The sequence below is a fragment of the Gambusia affinis genome, linkage group LG14, assembly GCF_019740435.1.
Source record: "Gambusia affinis linkage group LG14, SWU_Gaff_1.0, whole genome shotgun sequence".
Taxonomy (NCBI): domain Eukaryota; kingdom Metazoa; phylum Chordata; class Actinopteri; order Cyprinodontiformes; family Poeciliidae; genus Gambusia; species Gambusia affinis.
The window spans coordinates 7,708,029-7,732,929 of record NC_057881.1 but is presented as its reverse complement, the minus strand read 5'-3'; the positions used below and the strand labels follow the sequence as shown (position 1 = coordinate 7,732,929).

At 39.6% G+C, this 24,901-nt stretch overlaps 1 protein-coding gene across 1 annotated transcript in view; it reads right to left on the bottom strand.

The window, feature by feature from the left end:
* The window catches only part of ext1b (exostosin glycosyltransferase 1b), a 158,451-nt gene that overhangs the window by 22,336 nt on the left and 111,214 nt on the right, over positions 1–24,901 (bottom strand). Inside the window, exons 2-6 of the mRNA XM_044139032.1 lie at positions 17,350–17,443; positions 14,266–14,373; positions 11,456–11,575; positions 6,133–6,265; positions 3,232–3,350 (exon numbers count right to left, since the gene is read on the bottom strand). Coding sequence (XP_043994967.1) covers positions 3,232–3,350; positions 6,133–6,265; positions 11,456–11,575; positions 14,266–14,373; positions 17,350–17,443 — 574 coding nt within the window. The remainder of the gene's footprint in view (positions 1–3,231; positions 3,351–6,132; positions 6,266–11,455; positions 11,576–14,265; positions 14,374–17,349; positions 17,444–24,901) is intronic.

The following is a 24,901-nucleotide window of genomic DNA, read 5'->3' as shown; positions in this document are numbered from 1 at the left end:
TTTGCATTTAAGATGAATAAAAATCTTCTGTCTGTAAAAATGTTCTACCCAAAACTACCAAAATGACGTAGTTTTAGTTACACCCAGTTTAAATTCAGTTAAAAAAAATCTCTTTATGCAATCCAATTAATAATAAACAACATAATTAACAGAGCAGAAAGGAGAAAAAACTTTTTTACACGTTGGTGTTGGAGGGATTGTTTTAGCTGCTGATGCGTTGTTTGCTACCGAGCTATGTTGTTGAATTTTAGGGAATAAAATGTTTATTTTGGTTATTTTAAAAAAGGAATCGAGTTATTTGCTTATTTGTATTTGTGATTAGATGAAAAATATGCAGAACATGCCAGTTTTTAAAAATCACATTAATCGATTAATCGTCAGAACAATTGATTAATTGTCCCAAAAATAGCTGAGCAAAATAGTCCTAATTACAGTTGGGAGAGTTTCTTGCAGTGCTCTGACTTCGGCAGATGGATATGGGAACCACATTTAGACGGAGTTCAGAGTGAAAATCCACTCTTGCTTAACCCGTTTATCTCCTGATTTGAGGTGAGTAAAACTCTGGGACACGGCAGCAGACTCCCATTCAGTCTCCGTCCGCCAGCGAACGTCTGCCCTGCTGAAATGTCCTCCAGCCAGTCTGTAGATTCTCCCATCCTGGTTCCGCTCAGAGGCGTCCCCAGTCCCAACGGAGGTGAACCACAGGAATTCCCCTGCAGCGATCAATAAAGCTTCGTGTTACTCAGGCAGCAGCGACGTCACACACACCGCGGCTCGCCCCGGGGGGACTCTGATCCCTGACTGGACCTGCACAGCAATGTGCTGGGAGATATTTGGATGTGTGCTGAGGTATTCCCATAAGGCTGCAGCAGCTGTGAGTTAGTGTACAAAATATGTCACTGGCAGAGGAAGAAGATGATGTACAGCTGTTTGATAAATCGCTAAATCATCTCCCTATTCTCAGTGAATGGAGATAACAAAAAAAAGGAAATCCTTCAGGAAGCTAATGGGGGGGTAAATACTGCTGTCACAGAGAGATAACAACAGGTATGCTGCACACAGACGGGTGTTAATGCGCTCACACACTTCTACTGCGGTTTGATTAGGAAGACAGATGGAGTCTCTGTCGGCTCGCCGCCCTCTCTGGTTGTCGACAGGGAAGTATTGTCTGAGTGCGCCGGATAAACGATGGCAGGAGGAAACTGCAAAACACGCAGCAGGAGGTCTGCCGAGTCAGAGCGCTCCTCACAACGTTTCTGTCGTCCAGTTTTACCCTTCAGTGTTCACCGTTCATTCATTCATTCATCCTCACTAGTAGCACAGCAGCTCTCCTCTTGTTTTTTTGTGCGATAAGAGGAAGAAATGCCCCCCTTCGCTGTGCACCCGGCTCTCCGCTCTGCACGCACAGCCTGGAGAAGGCAAACGGGAAAACAGATCCATCAAAGCAGAAAGCTGGGTACAGACTGATATATGGCTGCGATTAATTATCGATTAATCAATTATTCTGACAATTAATCAAATCTTTTTTGCAAATTCTGCAGTTTTTAATTTAAGTCTTTTTCATGCAATACTAGACATTAATTAAAGTAAAACTTATTTTCTTTACTAAATAAGATATACAGATTTTATTGTTTGAAATGCAGTAACTGCTCTTTAGTGCTTGATCATTGTAGCAAAGGTTGTATCTGCAACAAAAAAATAGGGATACACCAATAAACCAGCCCTGATTTTGTTGATTTTATGAGATTGTTGATCGGTTTGCTTTCACTGCAATATGTTCAAAGAATCAAAGCCTTCAAAAAATCCTGTTCCCCCAGTCGCCTGTGGTGGTGCTGCACCAAGACCTACTGATGGAAATGACAGAAAAACCTCTGATGAAAACATGAATGCAGCTTCCTTCCATAAACCAAAATGGAGCAGCGTCAGATTTTAGCACTTGTAGGATTTCTATTTTGTCTGTGGTAAAAGACTACGAGCCATTTCTCCTGATAGCGCTAGAACTGTGCGTTTGTTTTGGTTGTATTTACCCAGAATGCTCTGCACTATAGTTCACTTCCTTCTTTTGGAGCGGTTTCTGGTCTGCTTTGCGTTCATATATGCATTCAGACCGAACCAGAGATCACTTTGGCCGAACTGAGACCGAGGTTTTTAGGCGGACCTGGGTCATTTTTGGTCCACATCAGAGTTTGATTGTGTATTCACTCCCCCCCCAAACAAACCGGACCTTCTACACAAACGAACCAGAACTTGATTGAAGTGGACCAAACATGGCTGGTGTGAATGAACCCTAAGAGACAGAGATTATCTGCCCTTTATTTCTTCCACTGCATATAATCCTGAATCTACCTTCGTTGGACCAGAGGGAGCCTGTATGAAGCTCACTCCTCCATTCATCCTTCTAATTTATCCATCCATCCATTCTTTCATTTGTTCATCCATCCACCCAGTCTTTCATCCATCTATTCTATTGTCCAATCATCCATCCATTATTTACTCATTCATTATTTATATATCCATTTCTCAATTTGTCTGTTCAGCTACCAATTTTTCCAGCCTATTTGTCTCTTAGTACATCCATCCATCCATCCATCCATCCATCCATCCATCCATCCATCCATCCATCCATCCACCCATCCATCCATCCATCCATCCACCCATCCATCCATTTTTTGTATCCTCCAGTTTAATATTGCAGGTCAGAACATTTTATGAGCCTCTCCAACACATTTACAGTGAAGGTTTGTGTTTCTGCCTAAAAGGGAAAGAAAACCCTGAAAATGTGGAGTTTTGACCTGAAAACCTTAGGAACCCTGAATATTTCACTACTGTTACAAACTATAAATACTGGATTGGATTTACTTCCTCATTCACTCTGTTTCCTGCACAAACAAACCAAAACACACCCACTCACACTCCCACAAAAAAAGAAAAAAAACAAACAGCCATCCAGGAGCAAATTCCATTTCATTTCCCTCTTTGGTAAGGAGCAAGCTGGGGAATCAATACACGCCATCTCCAGCTGTGCTGAAGGGGGCTCGGCTGCCATGGAGACAGATGTACCCTGGCTACAAACTGCTGCTCTAATTCAATCCTCCAGAGTTAATTCACAGCACACACAGACCCGGGATGAGCTCTGCTGTTCTGCTCCGCTTGGAAAATGCAATTGTGGAGCGGGCCGCCGTGAGCCGCATAATGCGACCTGAGAATTGGAGGATAACGGCAAATATTTACCTGAGCACAGTACTGGGACTTGGCCACAGCTACCAGTAGCTTGAGAATGGGTTGGGACTGGGACACCAGAGGGGAGACGGTGTGGATGACTGCAGTGAACTTGGGGTACGGTTTAATACCTGAAACACAAACAGATACAGACAGTCTTTAATGCTTTTGACTGTCACCTTAAAGGTGACTTGTTATGTTTCCTTGAACACGTTTAGATCTACAGAAACATGTTCAATACATTTTTACACAAAATCCTACATTTTAGGGCCAAATAAGCAGCTGCTGGCTCGACCCCAACTCAACATTTACACTCGCACATGAAAACAGCTGCAAACTGATGTGCAGTTATACTACTGTACATCTTTGAGAAGCAGAAGTGGAGCCTCCTGCACAACCAACAACAATACAAAGTGAAAGGAAAGCAGCAAAATCAGATCACATTTTATTTGTATGGTACCTTTCAGCAACAAGGTATGTAAAAGCATTTTACATCACAAAAAGAGAAAAATACAAAGGTGTAGAACAAACAGTCAACATCTGAACCACTACATTTTGTCAAATGCCATCGTTACACTTCAGATTGCTGATTAATGTTTCATTGATTATGATTCAAAAGCGACTAAAATGGTGGGTTTTTAGTCTAGATTTAAAGGCACTCAGTATTTCAGTCTATAGTCTATTTTCAGTGGAGAGGAGGCCGTCAGCGGGAACAAATACAAACAGTTTAACTGGCAGGGATGAACCTTTTTCAAAACAACTTTAAAATATTCAACAATGTTAATGTGTTTGGAAAAACTCTGAATCTCCTGATCACTAAATATTTCATCTTGCAGCTCGATAAAGAGACAACCGACCGCTGATGTGACTTTAGATTCAACCCGACTTCCTGCTGGAGCAGAGTAATCGAAGCTGAAAATACGGAAGGAAAAGACGCGGAGGCAGACAGATCATAAAGGACGTCCAGCGTCTCCTAATTTAAATCTAATCTAACCCAAACCAGCAAAGCATGGCGGGGAGGAGATAGCGTCAGACGACTCGTCGCTCTGCCACTGAGCAATTTCTGAGAAGATTAGCATATGCGGTTTTCAAACTTTGTAAACTACGGTATCTGTGATTCCTCTGCAGACTTTCTGAAATCTGTAAATATGAGTCTAGAGCTGCTAGGTGTTTATGAAACCCCAAACAGAAACTGCAGAGTTTATTGTCTGGGTTGCTAAACTTTGGATTCATGTGCTGTCTTCTGCCTGTGGCACATGATGCAGGGCTTTTATCAGCCTCCATTACGCTTCTCACTTCCTGAAAGTTTGCATAAACACTCCAGGCTGCCTTGAGGCACAGACAGACTTTTGTACTTCTGGCATCAAGTTTTAATGCAGCATCATAACATGGAGGACAGATTAGGGCAGCGACCTTTGACTTGTTTGTCGCGCCAACGCCTGAATAAAACGCCGCCGTCTCCTCTAGTGGCTGATGGATGAATGTATCTCATGTTTACATCTGCTGCTGCCAGGATTTTTAATGACTTATCATGTGAACAAGATTTTTTCACGTGTGATTTTAATTTCATTTCTTATTTAATGGAAACACTGCAATTACAAAATTGTGTTTTTCATACATCAGCAGAATATCGACAAGGATTGGTTTGCAATGGAAACGCAGCTACAGTTAAAGAGCTGCGATGACTCTTTGAGAGGAAGAAGAAAAGCCAGTCAGAAACAAATGATCTAGCTTTGGTTTCACACATTTACCCATCAGTGACAAGCCACTTTGTCTCCTAAAAGCCCATCCATGTTTAATTGCTTCCTCCTTGACAAACAAATTCAGCTGCAGCCATTGTAATCTGTACCTGTCACCGCATCCATCCATTTCCATATCCGGCGTAAAACCTGGCTGAGTTCATTCTGCTGTGTGTGTGTGTGGGTGTGTGTGTGTGCGTGTGTGTGTGTTTCAGCAGTGGATGATGATGGAGTTAGAAAGTCAGGGATGGAGAGGGTTGCAGAAATGTGGCGGAGGGGGGAAATATTGGCTCTGTTGAACCGTAGCGGCAGGAATCTGGCCTCGCCGCAGCATTGCTGACTTTAAACCCAGTGATGGACGGGCTGGTGTGTCAGCAGAACTAATACAGACATCCGTCACGGACCCATTCGTCCACTCCACTAGAAGCCTGACGCAGCCGCAGCAACGTTACGCCATCTCTTGTTGCCAATCAGATAAAGTTCAGAAGCCACAGCTGGATTTGAACAGAAATGATACGGAAACCATCTTCTTGGATGAAAACTTATAAAGAGAAAGGGAAGGAAATTCACAGAAAATCTTGGATCTGATTTCAGTTAGAGAAAATATGGGACCTGTGTGGGAATTTTCTCTTTTTCCAACATTTTAAGATGCTTATGTGGAAAAAAGGCCCTTCATGACATTAAAAAAGAAAAATCCCACCATGAGAAACATTTCTGCCTTTTAACATATCAGAAATCGTGTATTAAACTGCATTGTAAAAAAGTCTCTAATTTACGATAAGTACGAAGTGGAGCCTCCTGCACAACCAACAAGAATGCAGGAAGTGGTTTCTGGACGGTAAGTCAAGAACAAAACACTTGTCTTTTCCAGCAGCCATTGTATAGTGAATACAGCAGTAAAACGAGCTGACCAAACATGCTGGAGTTCTGCGTGGGTTGCTAGGTAACGGAGCATTGCCCATCAAAAGTGACTTAACAATTGGGAGGTTTTTGAAACAGCTTGTTTTCTAGACACCAACTAGACATCAACTTACTCCCAAAAAACATCTGGGTGTTTTTTAAGTGTTTGGTCTGTTTTTAGAAGCAGCAGAGACTCAAATGGAAGCATAAAATCTGAATTTTGTATAATTCCTCCGCTGTATTAATGCTGCTCTGGGTTTTGTGCGTTACTGACCCAGTGTGGCGTAGTAAAAGGGGAAGTCTCCCAGGTATCCGGAGTACTGCGGCAAGGTAAACAGGCCTCCAGGGTGGCTGTTCCACATCAGGCTGCTCCTGGAGCCGTGCTCCAGCACTCGGTCCTGGATTATCTGCAAACAGAAAAAACCCACCTAAGATTCCAGGGAAAAAAAATACTCTGCTTGATATTTACTCTCAACACAGTCCTTTGATGGTCTAAAGCTTTTCTTTGGTATAATCACTACCACGGAACATAAAAGCTTTAACATCAGCATGATTTCAAAAGGAAAACTCCTGCCATTTTCTAAGAAAGAAAAATACATTTTCATAGCTTGGCTTCTTTGAATCTTTGAAATGTAGTTTTAATTTGTAAGGTTTTCTGATCCACTCAGACAGAAAAACAACAGAAAACTGCCCCTTCACACATTTTACAGCCGTCCCAGAGAGCACATAAAAATCCGAATTACACGAGTGGATGAAAAGATTGATTGTTAGCCTCTCAGATTACACTGTATGAAATCATAAAGGACTATCAATGAGCCTTGTAATCACTCCAATAAAGTGTTTCACACAGAGATGAGTTTTCACACAACAAGGAGGTGAAGCAGCTACAGCTTCCTGCTTTCACACCAGAATGTTACTCAAGTGTTTTCAAAGTCAGCTGATGGCTTAAAAGTGAAATACTGCCATTTATCTACAGAGATGGTTAGCTTTGTGGCGTTGCATTTAAAGATTTGTTATCTAAATGACTATTATGATGGAAATGTTTATTCATTATGTCCTCAAGATCTTTAAAACAGAAACATTTTAAGTCAATTCAGCTCAGTTTTTCTGTATCAGACATGCCAAACCTCATATATTGGTATCAGAAGTGAAAAAAGACGATCAGTGCATATCTAGTAAATACTCTGAAAGCCACTGTCTGCCTGTTCTTTGTGCAATAAATGAAATTATATGACCTCAGATTTTGGTATTTGTAAATGCTAATCCACACCTTTGTTGCAAAGGATTGCTTAAAATGCAAAAAGCCCTCTGCCACACCTTCCACCGCCTTGAATAAACGTTTCAAAAGCAGCATAAAAGTATGATGAAAGCATAGCTAAGCTCCTGAACTGCTTGCTTCATGCTGCCTTAAAAGCAGCTATTGAAGATCTGCAGCCCAAAGCAAAGCTGAAATAAATGTGCGTTCTTGTGTAATATTTCCCCGACCAGCCAACCTGAGGTTAGATCAGCGGCATCTGTGCCGGTCCGTCTCACAAAAAGGAAGCCATGGGGGGGAGGGAACACGATAGCAGGACAATGCAGACGGAGTCTTCAGCTGTATCTAAGCGTCAGTCTGCCAGGCCTGCCTCAATCCTTTCTGGGCCCAAATAGAGCAGTCAGTCAAACGGTCAGACGTGAAAATGGCCACCGTTTTCCCCGGCTTCTGCTGAACAGGCGGGCGAACGCACAGAGATATTACTGCGGCGCCCTTGAGCCAAGCTAAATTGCTTCAGTAAAACAGACACAGGTTTGCAGCCATGTTTTATGGCTGCTATTGAATCAGGAGCTGCCTCGCTGTTGGCGTGGAAACTCAAAAAGGCGGATATATAGCTCAGAAAAGAGGCAGAGAGTGAGCGTTGTGATTGCTGTTCTCACTGTTAAAAGCTAATAACACAGCTGAAGGGAGGGCTGCTGTAATAACACGGACAAAGCAAAACAAAAATTCATCACAGAGGGGAAGTGATGTGAGGAAACAGAGGACAACAGCGCACTGGAAGTTTCTATTACTTTTCCCGAGCTCCGTCCCCGAGGGCAGTCGATAACGGTTCGCCTTGGAAAAACAGATTACCTTAGAAGCCCGTCGACTTCTCTATAAAAAACCGTCCTGCCACCTTCAAACCCCGCAGCCTTTTACACCTTATGACGGGCAATTCGGCTCGCTTGGCTGCGGCTCCTCCCCCGACGGCGGCCCTCAGTCGGACATGATGGACGACTCAATCTCACCTCAGACCAGCCACAATCAACCAATTAGAGCATGATAGATAAATCCTGCTTCTGCGGACTCGACTTTAATTGGTGAGTTTAATGGGTGTACCAGCAGCCCAGATCCAGCGATACTGACAATGTGATTGGTTGAAATGTTGCCACTTCCTGACAGGAAACACTGCCTGATTGGCTCGTTGTGTAACCCTTCAGTCAAACTATGAAAAACTGTGATGTCTGTCCTATTGTACAATTAAATCAGGACTCAAAAGGACCGAATAAATAGCAAGAAAATCCATGAATGCTGAAGTTGCTTTAAAGGTGACCTATTATGTTTCCCTGAACAGGTTAGGATTGATCCATACAAAACATCTTTCTTACATTTTTAACTCAAAATCATACATTTTAGGGCATCCTGTCACTTTAAATCCAAAAAAGCTGCTGCTGGCCAACCCCACCAACTCAAAATTTACACTCACATGAAAATGGCTGCAAACAGATACACAATTATACTACTGTTCATCTTTGAAAAGCATTAGTAGAGTCTCCTGCACATCCAACAAGAATGCAGGAAGTGGTTTCTGGATGGTAAGTCAACAATGAAGCATCGGTCTTTTCCAGTAGCCATTGTACAAGCGCATACAGCAGTAAAACGAGCTGACCAAATGTGCTGGAGCTCAGTTTGGGTTGCTAGGTAACAGGCAGTGCCTGCTGAGTCAGCTAAAAAAATCTGTATGTTCTTTTAGCAGCTCATTTTTCAGACACCAAAAAACAGAAACTTTGTACAAAAACCGTTGGATGTTTTTTAAGAACTTTAGCTTCTTTAGAAGCTCCAGAATCCCAGATTGAAGTGCAAAAATATAAAATTTGCATGATAGGCCTCCCTTATATGAAACAAAAGTGATTTGGATCAGTACATTGAATATTCAAAGTTAAAACCTGACAACTATGTATTTCACATAAAATCCAGATATTCTGCTGTGATCATTTTCTTATAAAAAAAAAAGGAATTTATTTGTTTACTTGTATTTTTTTAATGTATTTCTAATCTTGCATAATGTCATCCGTGATCCTATTTTCCTTTCTTCTTCTACATCTCCCTCTCTCTCTCTGCAGCTTTTTCTGCAGAACAATTAGTTAGAATTAAGCTTTCAGCCGGCAGCGTAGTTAAAGCAAACACTCCCTGCCAAACACACACAGTGAGTCAGAAGCTGTCGCAGTGTCACCTTGCACTTCGCAGCAGAGTGACGGAGTGTCGGCAGGGTCATGCCCGGGTGCTGCCGTGTGCGTCTGGCCGCCTTGACATATGGAGATGTTCCTCTGACTCGCTGTGTGTGATCGGTCGCAGGGAGGCGAGGCTTGAGAGCAAACATACCCAAGATGTAGAGGCAGATCAAAAGTTTGACTTTGAGGCCACAGCTTGGGTTGTGGGTGGAAATGGGAAGTTTGGATCTGTACATAGCTGAATTTCTCCCCAAAGAATTGGGAGTTAAATTCAACAGAGGATAGTGAACCACAAAAATCTGATAGATTTAGAGAAAAAAAAGAGGTGAATCAAGATTTTTCTCTATGACTATACGTTAGACAGAATGAGTCACCTGTTTTAAAATGGGGGGATTTAAATAATATTTGATGAATATGACCACATAATAACAAAAGAAGCATATTTCTATAGTACAATGTCAACCAAATAGATTCATTTGAAGCTTTTAAGTTAAATTAGATGGATGAAAAGATCATGTTTGCTTAAAATGCTAAAATAATTGCAATCCAAACATGAAACATAAAACTTTGGTTAGCATATTTACAACAACATGAATTTACTGTCCTAAAAAAAAAAACAATTTCGCTGGAAAATAAATTGTCCCAGAAGTTATTGAGATAAACAATAATGTTGTTTTCAAGTGCTAATGGCATCATAAAGCGAGAACACATTCTCAAACATTAATAAACTTTAAATTCTAATGAACATTTACAAGTGGAAGACATTTTAAATATCCAAAATAAATAAACAAAAACAGCAAATAAAATGAATTATGAAGCCTCTGCAAACAAAACTGTCCTTAATGAAAAGGCCAAAGCACCAAATCGACGACTTTTGTCTTTCAGCCTTTGGTATAAAGAGAGACAGGAAAGACAAAACGATAAATGATGCAAATGGAAATTATTGAGCTCGTTTTGATTTATTATATAATTATTTGATTTATTGCTAATTGTAAATGTGTACCAATATAAAACAACTGAAACTACCGAGCTATGACTCACCGTCAGACAATAAAACCTGAAGCATCACTTAAAACGATCCTTCAACGTTCTGGGATGGGAGGATTTCATTTAGGTTTTTCAACAATGTTAAGATGAGCTCAGCAGGCTTGGAACATTTTGTTCTGCAAAATGTTATGACATAAAAATCTATCATTGAGAGTTTCTTTTTAAAACTGAGAATTATCCTGTCTTTTATGACATTAGTGGAGAAGCATTTCTATTAACCGCAGAGAAAGAAAAGAGTAAAAACCTTTTTGAAACCTTCCTGAAAACTATGAATCGCTGCTGGGATCGTCTGGTGATTATAAAAAACTGATAATCTAAAAATTAGGATGGAGGATCACAGCCATTGTAGACAGAAATAAATTCTGACAATTCAATTCTGAGAAAAGTTTGCCCTAAGTTGTGAAAAGTCAAGAACTGCCATCCTTCAATTTTACCACCTTGACAGTGTTATAAAACATCATTCTGAGCACTATAAAAAACAAGTTGACTTTCTGAAATTTATCTCAAAATGTCAGTTATTTTCTTGCTAATTTTTTACTTTTGAATCTCGCAAGTTTTCCTGTTTTTTCTAGAAAATTTCTGAGATTATTCTCAAAATGTCTGAGTTTTCTGGCATTTACAAAATTACATTTACTCCTTCTCCTCATTGTAGAGAACTGCCATCCTTCAATTTTACCACCTTGACAGTGTTATAAAACATCATTCTGAGCACTATAACATTTTAAGGTCACTGGAATAAATTTTCCAAGTTCACAAGAAAGCTCTGAGATTTTCTTGAAAATCTCTTCTTTAATGTATATTTTGAATGAATATATAAAAAGAGTAAAAATTAAATGAAGATTGGATTATTTTACTAAGACGTTTTTCATCAAAGTGTGTAGTATTTCCATTCTCCCTGTGTTTAAACCTCAGCCTTCTGTTTGTACTCCAGCTTTATGTTACAGAGTCTTCAGTGACTCTAAAGCCCTCTGAGAGAACGACTGATGAAAAGGGAAGAAGCAGAGAACAGGAGGACACAGAAGGCCAAAGGAGCAGGTGGCTTTGTGTGCGCAGCATATGCTTGGATGCGTGCCTCGACTCCTCACCTCCAGCGTGGTCAGCACTATCTTCTCCACAGAGGAGAAGTACGCCTCCCAGAGGAACTGAGTCTGCTGTCTGAGCGACAGGATCTTGTCCTGGTGGATGGAGCGCACCGTGGTCGGGATCTGTGAAAACAAGCAAAGCTCAGCGATGCCACAAACACCGACAGAAAATTCAACAGATGAAAAGCAAACTACAGTGCATTGTTTAATTAGAAAATATACTTTACTATACAGTGGGGGTTTTTTAGGGTTTTTTATGCCTGATAGTCCGGTAGACTCGATTTGATTGGGTTTATTACAATTTCAGCTGCTGCATTTTGATTTCTCACCTCACTGTGTCAAATAAACCAAACTAATTGAAAAACCTTTTCCCCTCCTCACCTGTGGTGGCGCTGCAAAAAAAAACTATTGAAGGAAACAACATGAAAAACACTGAGCGCAACTTCCTTCTTTACAAAGTGTAAACAAAAATGGAGTAACATCAGATTTCTTTTTTGTCTTTGGTAAAAAACCACGAGTCATTTCTCTTTTTAGCGCTAGACTAGCATGTTTGTTTTGGTTGTATTTACCCAGAATGCTCTGCGTTTTAGTCTGCCTCCTGCTTTCTGAGCGGTCTCCAGTCGGCTTGGTTTTTTTAACATATGAATTCGAACCGCACCAGAGTTCACTTCAAATGAACCAAGACCAGAGTTTAATTTTATTTCGACGCAACTGCAAAAACAAGTAAATTTCAAATGGAGAGAGACTGACAAGAATGTGATGTATCACAGTTTACCTTAAAACCAGTTGTTTATAATCACATAAAACAAAATAAATCACGCACATTATCATGCTAATGTAACGACAAATGCGACCCCCTACATTTATCTTGTAACTTGTAAAATGGACCTGCACTGTACTGCTTAGTGGAAAAAGGCATTTGTGTCAGAAAGCTTAAGTTTGTATTTAAGGTTTCCCTATTTTTTCCCTCTTTTTGTGACTTTAAAAGCCTGTAAATGTAACAAAAGTTGAAGAAAGTTTAACTGGCAAAAGAATATTTTAGCTTTGAAACCATAACAAAGAGACAAAAAGTAATGTTTTTTTATGAATCTGCTGTTTCTGCCCTTGAGCAACACTTGAGATGTTGACGCTTGAAGGAGCAGGTCAAGTCCCGTCACTCAGGATTCAGCTCAGGTCAAGAGTCAAGTCTTCATTTCTCTAACTCTAGGAAGCCTTTGGCATTTTGGGAGGTACTTTAATTTGCTTTTTAGCTGTGAGCGAAATGGCAGGATCAAGCCTGCTGAGCATCAACTCGCATTTCACATCCAGGTCTCAGCAAGAAAACTAATAGGGTATTTACCAAAATGTCAGACTTCACCTTTAAATGTAACCCCTTCAGGTCTAAAGTGTTAATTAGCTGGAAAATATCGAAGCAGGATCTTCAAAAGATCCTTGGAGAGTTTTTTTTTATTTTGGTTTATGAATAAAACTAACAATAAATCAATAAGAATATGTATTGTGATTGATACGTTATCAATATAAATAGATGGGCTGTCTTGCAGAATATTCACACCTCAAAAACACAAAATCTTACCAAGTATTTTTGACAAAACTAACTTAAAGGTAACTTTTTAGCACGATATAAATGCTTGTTTCAAGTAAATAATTCCTTAATACTGATGAAACATTTCTTGTTCCATAGGCAGATAAATTAATTTAGAACATGGGAAAAATGTTTTGTTACAAGTGAAATAATCTGCCAATGGAACAAGTACATTTTTGTCAATATTAAAGAAATTATTTACTTAAAACAAGCTTCTATATCTTGCTAAAAAGTTAGTTGTAAGTGAGTTTACTGAGATATTTGCACTAGAAAATAGACCAAAATTACTTGATCAGATTTTGTTTTTGCATTGCAATAAATAGAACATTTACTGACCTATAATCCTGAACCGCACAGTATTCTGGGGGATGTAGGCAGAGGAAAGTTGGTGGAATCAACTGACTCGCTCACTCTTTGGTTACCTAGCAACAACCTTTTGAGTAACTGGCACAGCAGCAGTTTAAGGTTTCTCCACTGTGCCTCATAACTGCTTAACAGTAATAAATAACAGCCTGGAGTGAAAACTGTGCCAGTTTGACAGTATTTTAGATATCTAAAACAAAAAACTAATCAATAATTATCAATAGTTATGAATCATTTTAAAAAACAACAACATGGGAATGTATTTTATTCAACAACAAAAATAAATTTTAAAGGCTGCGAATAAGCACTTGATCTTCAAAAAAAAGGCTTTTATAAAAAATTTGAAAGTGCTGCAGCATTTTCTCTACTGTTTCTATCATTAAGTAGTAGCACATAGTCATTAATCATATGTACTTTAAAATAACAATAAAAACATAGCCACACTAGCCATTATATCTTAATTCATAACAAACATTAGGAGAATAATTCAGGATGGCTTAAACACATTCGGTGCTGCACATATCGAGTTCCTGATGCCAAACAATATTATCACGTACTTCATTCAAATTAAGATTTAATGGGCATGTAATTACTTTTCTCCCTATGAAGCACAGGCAATTCCAACCAAATTCATTGGCTTGGTCTGTTTATTTGCCCTCTCATAACAATCTAAGGCGCTGTGAGACGTTTTGAGGGACTTTGTATGCTGCTGGAGTTCTTCTTTATTGATAGCCACGTCATCCTAAAGCGAAACAAACCCGGATCGGACTGAAAGCCCGGGTTTGGGTTCGACTGCTGATTTGTTGGGAGCTTCCAGGTGACAGACAGAGGAAGCGATTTTGTGAGAGAGCTGCACATGAGCCGTTACCTGCAGGAGGAGTCTCTCGTCGCCGATGACTGCGGCGGTGTTCCAGTCGATGATTTCAGAAAAAGGAAGCTCCCATCCGTTACTCAGCATCACCGGCACACACGCAGCCTGAGACACACAAAGAGGGAAGCCATGTGTTTTTAATCTATGATGCATCAATGTGATTTTCTGCTAAATAAGCCTGCCCATCTTTATGAGATTTGTAAATATAAAATATGGGGAAAGAAGTGTAAAGGTGACCTAAGCTTAGGATACGTTCAAAGCTATAACCAAACATGTTCAATACATTTTTTGCCCAGAATTATTCTTAGATAATGAGATTTTAGTTTGCTGAAATCTGGTTTTTGAGCTCCTTTAAAGCGCCTTGTCACTTTAAATCCAAATAAACTGCTGTTGGCCACGCCCCCAACTCAATGTTTACACTTAGATGAGAAAATGGCTGCAGACAAATGCACAGTCAACAACAAAACACTTGTCTCTTCCAGGAGGAAGCTGTAAACACCAGCTGACCAAACGTGCTGGAACTCAGTTTTGGTTGCTTGGTGACGGGCCGAGTTCCACTGGGGTTGCTAGGTAACACTCTGGGCTTACCTCAGGTTAGTAGGTTAGGGGAAGCCTGGTGATTTGGGATGTAACTTCGGGAGGTTTTTCAAACTACTGGGTGTTTTTCATGCACTTTAACTACTTTTAGAAGCAACAGAAACCCAAATGGAAGTTCAAAAATGCACAAAATGGGAATTTTGCATAAGTCCCTTTAATTTTAAGGTTGGGTCCATTCAAGTGCTGAACCGTTAAAGCTGGTAATGTTGGGCATTCCCAAACAACTCATCTTCAAGGTTCCTATAGTAAAAATATTTTAAAGATTATTTTAATAAAACAAAATCAAAATGAATGAAGGATAGACAATAAAGACAAACAGAACAACGGATGAATGGACAGACAGAGTTTTTCCCCCAGTGTATTATAAGCCTGGAGGGCCACCAGGCTTTACTTGTGCCCCCATCAGGCTAAGCATATCTTATTTATTTGTTTGTTTGTTTTTTATGTTAGTATTTTTAAGATTTTATGGTTGGTATTCAGATATTAATAAATCAATCAATCAAATTTTATTTGTACAGCACATTTCAGCAGCAAGGCATTTCAAAGTGCTTTACATCAAATCAGACACAAAAACACAATGCAACATAGAATCAACAATCAAAACACATATTAATCTTCTAATAACACATAATTATCTAAATATATTTTCAAATTTCCTTTAAAAAATGTTTAACTCAAAAACAACAAGCCCAGGCTTAGGAAGTTATCTCGAGGAAACTTTGGCCATATGGATGAATAAACGGATGGATGATAGACAGAAAACTAGATAGATGGAAAAAGAAATGGACAGACAAATGGGTAAATAGAGAGAAAGAGAGCCGGATAGAAAGATGGATGGCAGATAGATAAACTGACAGATGGATGATAAATGGATGGATGGATGGATGGAGAGATATATGTGTAAACGGACTGTAAACAGATGTATGAATGAACAGATGAATAAGCAGATGCATAAGCTTTTAGAGGAGACAAAAATAAACTCTGAAAATACAAATATTTTAAATTTTTTATCATTATGCAGGCCTGAAGAAAAGGTTACACATCCTGGTATCATAGCAACACAATATAAAACATGAGCTCTGACCCAATACCTGATAAATAAAAATAAGACATGTGTACAATCCAGATCAGGAGCAATATATAGGCCCAGAGAGCAAACATGTATCTATTGATATACTGTGGTTTATTATTCTGCAGTGAAAACAGAAGAAATAAAGTTGAAAAAACCCCCCACCAAATTATACAACATTTGATCCCACAGCAGCAACACGTACAAAGTCTGAGATGTTTAAAAAGAATATCTTAATTACTTGGTTGGTATGTGTTTACTGGATTTATAAAAGATCTCTAAATCATTCACAAGACGCAAAGTAATAAATAAATAAAAACAAAACAAAAAAATCAATGAGACGGAGCGCGCTCAGAGTTTAAATTCTTTGAACCTAATATCAAGTGTTCAGCGTTTGTGTGTGGCTATTTTCTTCTGCTTCAGTTTGAAATGGTAACATCAGGTGTGGGAGAGTTTATTACTCAGAGGTGGTGAGCTGCAGGATTGATGAGGAGAAAAGGGAACATAAAAAATAAAAAGATCAAAAGCCAAAAGGAAAGTGGATACACAGACTTAGAAACAGATGAAAAGCGGGAAGATAGTGAGGCTGAATGTGACCTTTGGCAGAGGGATGCAGGGATGGGCGGAGAGCTGCAGAGAACAGGTGGTGTGTGTGTGTGTGTGTGTGTGTGTGTTGGTAGTTTGATGTAATGACAGCCCTGTCACTCCCGGGTCATAAAGGTGTTGTCTGAAGCAGCGCCGGCCCCCGGGCTCCACAGATGCGGCGGCAGCAGCCGCACGTGAACCAAAAAGACGACGCTGACCTCAAAGCGGAGCGGCATCCGCATGCAAAGCTCAAAAGCCTCCACACTCTGCACCCTTCATCTCCAACACGACTGTGCAAACTGCTGGATCATTGAGTCAGGCAAATAGAGGAAGGAGAGAAAAGGGCATATTTCACTCTTGAGTGAAGTGCAGTAGGGGTGTGCGTGTGTGCGGCGTGTGTGTGTGTGTTTGTGGCTGCTGATAGTGAGATAAGCACGCTTCTGAGGGCGCACTCTGTGGACAGAAGTGTTTGGAAAGGAGAGGTAAAGGACAGTGCAGCGGAGAAATGGGTGAATGGGGGGGACAAGTGAAGCTGGAGGAAGAAAAAAAATCTGTCTCCACTAAGAAATAAGAGCAGTAACAAGTTATGACTGATCCAGAAAGCCTCAAAATCCTGCAGCGTGCAGCAGGTCAGTGTGGCTGTCCTGGTAAAAGCTGCAGTACACAAATTATAAAAAAAAAAAATGTTTTTTTACATGTTTAAAATGCCACCATGTCCTGACAGTATAAGACAGATAACTGATCTGTGTTAGAGGTGTAATTATGATTCTTTTTAGTAATGGAAGGTGACGTTCAGTGTGTTTGTGCTTCTCTTTTTCTTTGTTTTTTACCTGCAGTGCCTCGAGGAACCGAAAGGAGCCCAGACGTCTGCCGCGGGGCACCAAGCAGAAGGTGGAGTTGTGGAGCATCTCCTTGTAGTCATATCTGCAAAATAGACACAAACTACCTGTGAGTTCACCAACACAGCAGGTTTTATTTTATTCACTTCAAATAAGTTTTTAAAAACAGAGAAAACAAGAAACACACAGGAACAAAAATAATAAGCTTACCACTTCTGTTCTGTTTGAAAAGAAGCAAGAAGTGAATTTAATTAAATGGATCCCTTATCGACCCCGTTATAATCAGAAATGTGTAAATGAGAGAATGTTGTGGTATTCATCCAACTTACTGTTCTAAAGAACCAACAAATAATATATAAAAACTAAATGATTGCAAACTGACTCTCATAACAGGAGAAGCTGTTTAATTAATTAATTTTATTTCATTTATTCTTGTATTTATTTTAGTAAATGTTTATTTTCTTTTATTATTTATTTTTTACTATATTTTTTAAATATAGTAAAATATAGTGGAGGTGTTTTGGTGAATAAGACGTTTATGGCTCATCATTATATATGTAAACATCTTTGTTCTGTGTACAAAAGTATCAATCAAATAACAGCACATCAAATTTACTGACCCATAAGTATAATTTATAATAATAGTAATCAATCCATTTTCTGTTCACCCTGGACAGGTCGCCAGTCTGTCGCAGGGCAACACAGAGACAGACAGGACACACAACCATCCACACACACCTTCAGAGAGACCAATTAACCTGACAGTCATGTTTTTGGACTGTGGGAGGAAGCCAGAGAACCCAGAGAAAACCCAGGCATGCACAGGGAGAACATGCAAACTCCATGCAGAAAGACCCCGGGCCGGGAATCGAACCCAGGACCTTCTTGCTGCAAGGCAACAGCTCTACCAACTGTGCAGCCCTGATAGTAATACTGATAATTGTAAATAACAACTGGATGTACAAATAATGACCAATTTGTTGCCAATGTATAGACACCATAGTGTTATAACAAACATGTAAAATGAAATATAATAAAATAATAATAATCTGCTAATAATGGAAATTGTAACACTGAAGAAAGAAGAATTAAAGGGATATTAGGTCCAAATTAAAAATGTAAATCAGCTGAAACACTGATTTCCTTTAAATCAAGGCTAAAACTCCCCAACAGTTTAGAGTTTGAGTCATAATAAATGGAACATTGACCAACATATTCTATGTGTAATGATGAATTTGATGTAATGTTTGTTATCGGTTTCTCAACTGGTGACTGTATGATGTTTTTCTGACTTCTTATTCTTCTGATTTTATGACATAAAGCAGTGATCCCCAACCACTGGGCCGCGGACCGGTATTGGTCCGTGAACCAATTGGTACCGGGCCGCGCAAGAAATAATTAAATATGTCCGTTCTATGTATTGAGTCTGGAAGAGCTTTTATTCTGAAAATCCTAAGCGGGATGCTGTCGGTTACGTCTTGCGCGCCAACATGCAGCAGAATGAATAAGAAACAACGGCATCAGTCTCTGTCCTTACGACGCCTCCCCCACCGTCCCGCAGAAAATTTAGAAAGGGTTGACCGGTCCGCTGTACTAAAAAGGTTGGGGACCACTGACATAAAGTACTTTAAACTGCTTTGTTGCTGAATGTGATATAGAAATAATCTTGGTTGTTTGATTAATGGTACATTTGCACTTAGACTTTAAAAGGCAGTTGAAAAAAGGGAAAAAATAATCTTTTGTTGGTTGTTTTAATCCCATTTTCACTTCACATCCTGTTTCTACTTCTTGCTTTCTTTCCTTTCTGTCTTCAGCCACTTTGCCAGCTAATTTTCCCTCTACTCGACATCTTTTCACTTCTTCCAGCTTTCTGTCCCTCCTGCAGCTTCCTGATCCCTCCATTTCTCCAGCGAGGTGTGTCTTATTGCTCTCCAAACAGGGTGATCAACCCTGCCAGGGGTAATGAGCTGAGAGTGACACCTGCTTCCACCACACAGCTGGCTCCGTCTCCGTGTGATAAACCGAGACAGAAGTGGAGAAACCGAGTGTATCTGTGCATCAGTCTGGTTGTTCATGCTGCTTTTCCATGTTTTGACAGGTATGTGTGGAAACTATTATATTAGATGGATGGTTTAGTGGAAATGCCAGTTTTTGTTCTTTTTATCTGTCAGAGTCTTCCTGTTTTCCTGAACTCTCGTCAAATTATCTGTGTTCTAGATAACAGCATCACACTGTAGTGCAGATGTGACCTGAGACTGACAGACACAACTGACTCAGCGTTTTCTGACTACGGATAGTCCCTTTGTTATGACTTATTTGCTCATAGGGCGCCGCTTATCTCCTGCGCTGACGTTAAAGTCACACTGTTTTTGGTTATTACAGTGGCTCGTATTTTTGCGACACTAGGCAGACAGGAAGGAGGGTGAAGAGAGAGGGGAAGACATGCGGCAAAGGTCGTTGGGACCGGGAGTCGAATCCGTGACATCCGCGTCGAAGACTAAGGCCTCCAAGCGTGGGGCGTGTTAACCCCCTGTACCATCACAGCACGCCCCAGGAAGACATTTTAAATATCCAAACATGAATAAACAAAACAACAGAAACAACAAAAGAAATGAATAAATGAATGAAAAAACCAGAGCACCAGACTGAAAACTTTTATCATCTAGCTTTTGGTAGAAAGAGAAATTATCAGAAGCTCATTTTAATTTAACGTGCGATGAATTGATTTACTGTGACAGGCCTGTACACACTGTCCTTTTCAATGTGCTATGCATTATAAAATGAAAATGAGCCTACAGGTTCTCCAGGTTTGAGGTTAAAAGACTTCAGAGGCAGAAAATCATTTCTAAAGTAACTATAATCCATACAAGGTGAAGGTTACAGGACACTAACATAGATCCTGCACCATTGATGATGCTGTGGCTGTGCTTTGCGCAGGAGTGTGACAGTGCCTGCTAATGCTTCCTCAGTTTTGTTACATTGCATACGGATTAAATCGAGCGGTTGACTTCCTGTTTTTTCCTCTCAAACACAAACCCGGTAGCCGCCGAACGTCTCCTCTCAAGCCCCGCTTCACTAATGTGTGGGAACATGAAGGCCGGCGATAAAAATCCCACCCTCATTCACACCTACGTGTCGCAGAGCATCCTCACAGTTATCGCAGACTCGCAAAAACGAGAGCGGCGAGGACAGGCGACAGCTGCACGCCCTCACACTGTCGTGCCATCACCTGTCGACGGGACGAAGAAGCCATCTTAGCTCATTTCCAATGCCATCTGTCCACCCGCACGCCGCGTGAGTAAGTTAACAGCCCACAAGACACACCGGCATCTGAAGGCAATGAATATAAATGTGGAGTTTAATGAGCAACAGTCATGTAACAAGTCTGAGCAGGCAGTTCCACTGCCTCATCTTTAATATGATACAGATTGCTTTGCATTTGTCTCCATTTTTTTCCATGTCTCTACAAGCTGAAAAGTTGCTTTATGTCCTTTTCAAGCCTCTCAAGAAAACCTTCCCACATCATTCACCTAACAGATCATTTTCTTTTCACTGAAGAATGTTATAGAAGCATCTTTCTTTGCTTCCCGTTGTTGCTGTGTTGTGTTATTTTCTACAATAAAGAAGCTCTTCAGTTTTATTTGAGCATAAAAACCATCAAAACGACACAATGTGCTTCTGTGTGAACTTTGCTTTTTTCATTAACCTGCATCTGTGTGTGTGTGTGTGTGTTTGTGTGTGTGTGCAACAACCACCTGAATCAGTATTAGCAGCCCACATCTGAGGGACTGGAAACACAAATGTAATAAGTAAGGTCAGGCAAGAGGAGACTACAACACAGTCAGAATGAAACCAGAACCAAATAGGATGACCTCAGCTTCTGCAGCCTTTTCATGATTGTTGAGAAACTGAATCGGGTGTTTAGTCCCTAATGAGAGCATGCTACAACACTGCCATGGTAACCCGTCATTAAGAGCTTTCACTTGCACATAATTACTCAGAGACGTGCATCATCCTGTCAGGATGTGAAGGTACTGAAGAGGGAACTGATGGGAATTACATTTATTTTAAGAAGCACATGACTGTGGTAATGTAGTAGGAGTGATCGGTATTTCTATTTATGTTGCTGAAATAAATCAGATTGAGGTGATCTTTAATTTGGCAGGTTTTAAATTAAAGAGAACCTATTATACAAAATTGTATTCGAAGTACAATGGCTGCTGGAAAAGGCAAGTGTTTTGTTGTTGATTGACCATAAAAAAAACCACTCACTAAATTCTGGTTGGTTGTGCAGGAGGCTCTACTTCTGCTTTTCAAAGATGTACAGTTGTGTAATTGCGTATCTGTTTGCAGCCATTTTCAAGTGTGAGAGTAAGTGCTGAGTTGGTGGACGTGGCCAGCAGCAGCTTATTTAGATTTGGCAAACTAAAATTTCATTATCAATTAACAATTTTGTGCAAAAAATTTAATGAACATTGTTTGCGTCACCAGACTTATCCTAAGCCGTTTAAAGAAGCATAATAAGTCATCTTTAAGAGTCAGAAAAAAAATTTAATATCTCATGAGTGGTGGATTTGATGGATAAAAATAACCGCTTGCTACAACCACAGTATACAGAACACCGCCTATGACTGCACTGAACCTCAGAGCAGAGTGGGTATAGCAACAGAAGACAACAAGAGATGAAACTCCTGTGAGAACAAGAACAAGAACAATCTGAGGCCAAAAGTTGAAAGCGGCTCATCAAAAGTTGACAATAACAGATGGGATGTTACTTGGTTCAATGAGTCTTCATTTCAACTGCAACATTCAGATAGCAGAGTCAAAATTTGGCGTAAACAAAACGAAAGCACTGATCCGTTCTGTCATATCAACAGTTCAGGGTTGCAGTGGTGTAATGGTGTTCTTTAATAGTACAAAACATGGAGTGAAAATGTTTTATTAATGCTTTTCTTCACAGAAAAGCATAAAGTTTTGAAGCAAAAACTTGTGATTTCATCAAGAATTTCACAATTGCGGTGTTTTCATTAAATAAGAAATGCAACTGCAATCACACGTGAATAAGTCTGCACACCCAATAAATCACTGATGAACAGTCTCTACCATCATCCTCCTACCACTTCCTGTCGTCTTCTTCTTCATTTCTGTCAGTAGTAACATCCAGTTGTTGATCGTGTGTGATGTGAAAATATACGGTACAGCCTAAAAGTTTGGACATAGCTGTGTGTCCAAACTTTTGGTCTGTGCTGTACTAATTTCGGTACAGCTGAAAAACCACCTAAGCCCAGCACAAAAATTTTGTGAAAAATATTTTTATCTCCCTAAATTGTCATTTCTATGAAGCAAATTTATTTTCATAATTTCAATTTGTGCAGTTTTACGGTCAATGGAATCGCAGCAAATGTCTCTATTTCACATAAAAACAAAAAAATTACTTGATAATTCAGAAGTTTAAGAACTCAACAGGGAATTTACTAAAATAAATGTACAGAAGGACAAAATGAGAGTTTAGTTTAGTTAAGGTGCAACAGAGTTTCATTTTATTTCACTGCTGCCAACAAATAGACAACTAGACAGTCCATCAGCTAAATGTGGTTTTCCAGAGTGATGAAAACTCTCAACCCCACCTAGTCTGATTGCCTTCAGAGGAGCAGAGAGAAAAAAGATCCAATTTGCTGCTTTTTGTGACTCCTTTTACATCATCCTCCAGGACTTCTTTCATGTACTCCTCCTCACTCTCACTAATTTCTGTCTTCCAAATGTGAGTTTATGTGTGAGTCGGTTAAATGATGGGTGTCCGGAACAAAACCAGAACTATAAAACTGTGGAGGCTTGTGAGCAGAACGCAATTTGAGCTCTCAAATTGATAAAAATGATTGGTAAATAAACTATTCAATTGTCAAACTTTGGTTTAAACTTTTGGTTACCTGTGACTCACAAAACACTACATCAACTACCACGTGTCAAACTCCAGGCCCGGGGGCCAAATCTGGAACGCCGTAGCTTTTTATGAAACTACAAATTACATCAATAAGTCCCTCCAGTTTTTCACAAATCTGCAAAATTCACACAAAATCAACAAATTTTCACATTTTTTCAGATTTTACTGAAATGTTTCTCAAAATTGGCGAAAAGCATTTAGTTTTAGTGACTGCTGCCTCAGCCTTACTTGATGTCAAGTTATAGTCTGTGACCAATATGGAGATTAGTAAAAAGTCACATTTAGTATTATGCATTAGCACAAATATTATAAAAATTCCTTAAAAATTACAAATATTTCTAAATTAGCACCACAAAATCCGTTATTTTGATTGCAGAAAAAACAGAAAAACAATTACAAAATCCTGGATGGACTGATCAGTGTGAAAAGATGTTCAATATTATTTAATTTGAATGCTAAAACAGATATTTATTGATAATTTAACAATTCAAAGGGTTTCATGAATACATCCTGGCCATCCGGCCCTTTAAGAACATTCAGATTTTTGATATGGTCCAAAATGAAGATGAGTTTGACACCCCTGAACTAAAACATGATAATTACTAATTAAAGGGTTACATGTAGTCATGTAATTTAAAACAAAAATAAGAGAAATAAAAGTTTAATAACAGTATGTAGCTGAAAAACAAAAGTCCTCAAACGCCCACGAAGGATAAGTGTGTAAGCTGGAGCTTATTGTTGTGCATGTTCCCAGGAGAATGCGACAGATGTGCCGGATAAATGCAGTCCTGACTAACAGAGATAGAGTTTGGTGAAGGGGAATGTGAGAGTGTGTTATTCATGGATCCATCCAGCCGTTTCCCTGTGTAAACATTTAAGGCAGATAATGTGTTCTCACATGGGCAGAGTGACAAACATGAGCTACAGAAGCATCTGCAGTGTTACTTTGCATTTATGTCCGTTCAGTCGCTACATCTCTACTTATTTACCCCACAGCTGTGTATTTAAGAGTGTGTGTGTGTGTGTGTGTGTGCGTGTGTGTGTGTGTTGGCATCTGTGTGAGCACATCCGGAAATGTGTGTGTGTGTGTCAATTTTGTTCAATTTTCCTCCATTGCCGTACAACTTCTGCTATACACGGACAAACTAATTCATTATCATTCCTAGTTTGCGTTCATTTGCCAGCTTATGCTAGCTCCAATTAGCATTCTAGCATGTAATGTTACAAATGTCTGGCTAAATAAACAAGTTTCTGTACAGCAGTGAAAAAACTGAGATCAACTGACTAAATTTAGGAGTGTTTATAAAGGAATGGGGCAGCAAAACTAAAGAAAAATCGCAACAGTTACAAGCTAGCTGCTCTGTTGACAGTAAACGCAAACAATCTTAGCGCTGTAATAGGCTAGCTCCAATTAAAGGGTTAAAGGCTAAGAAACATATAATAAAGTGTTTAGACACTTTTTCACATCACAAAATACTCATGCATTTACAATTTACCCGAGTATAAAATGTGCAACACTTACAAGCTAGCAGCTTAGTTGATGCTAAACGCTATCAATCTTTCTAATAGGCCTTAGGTCAAGGTACAGCTTATGCCAACATT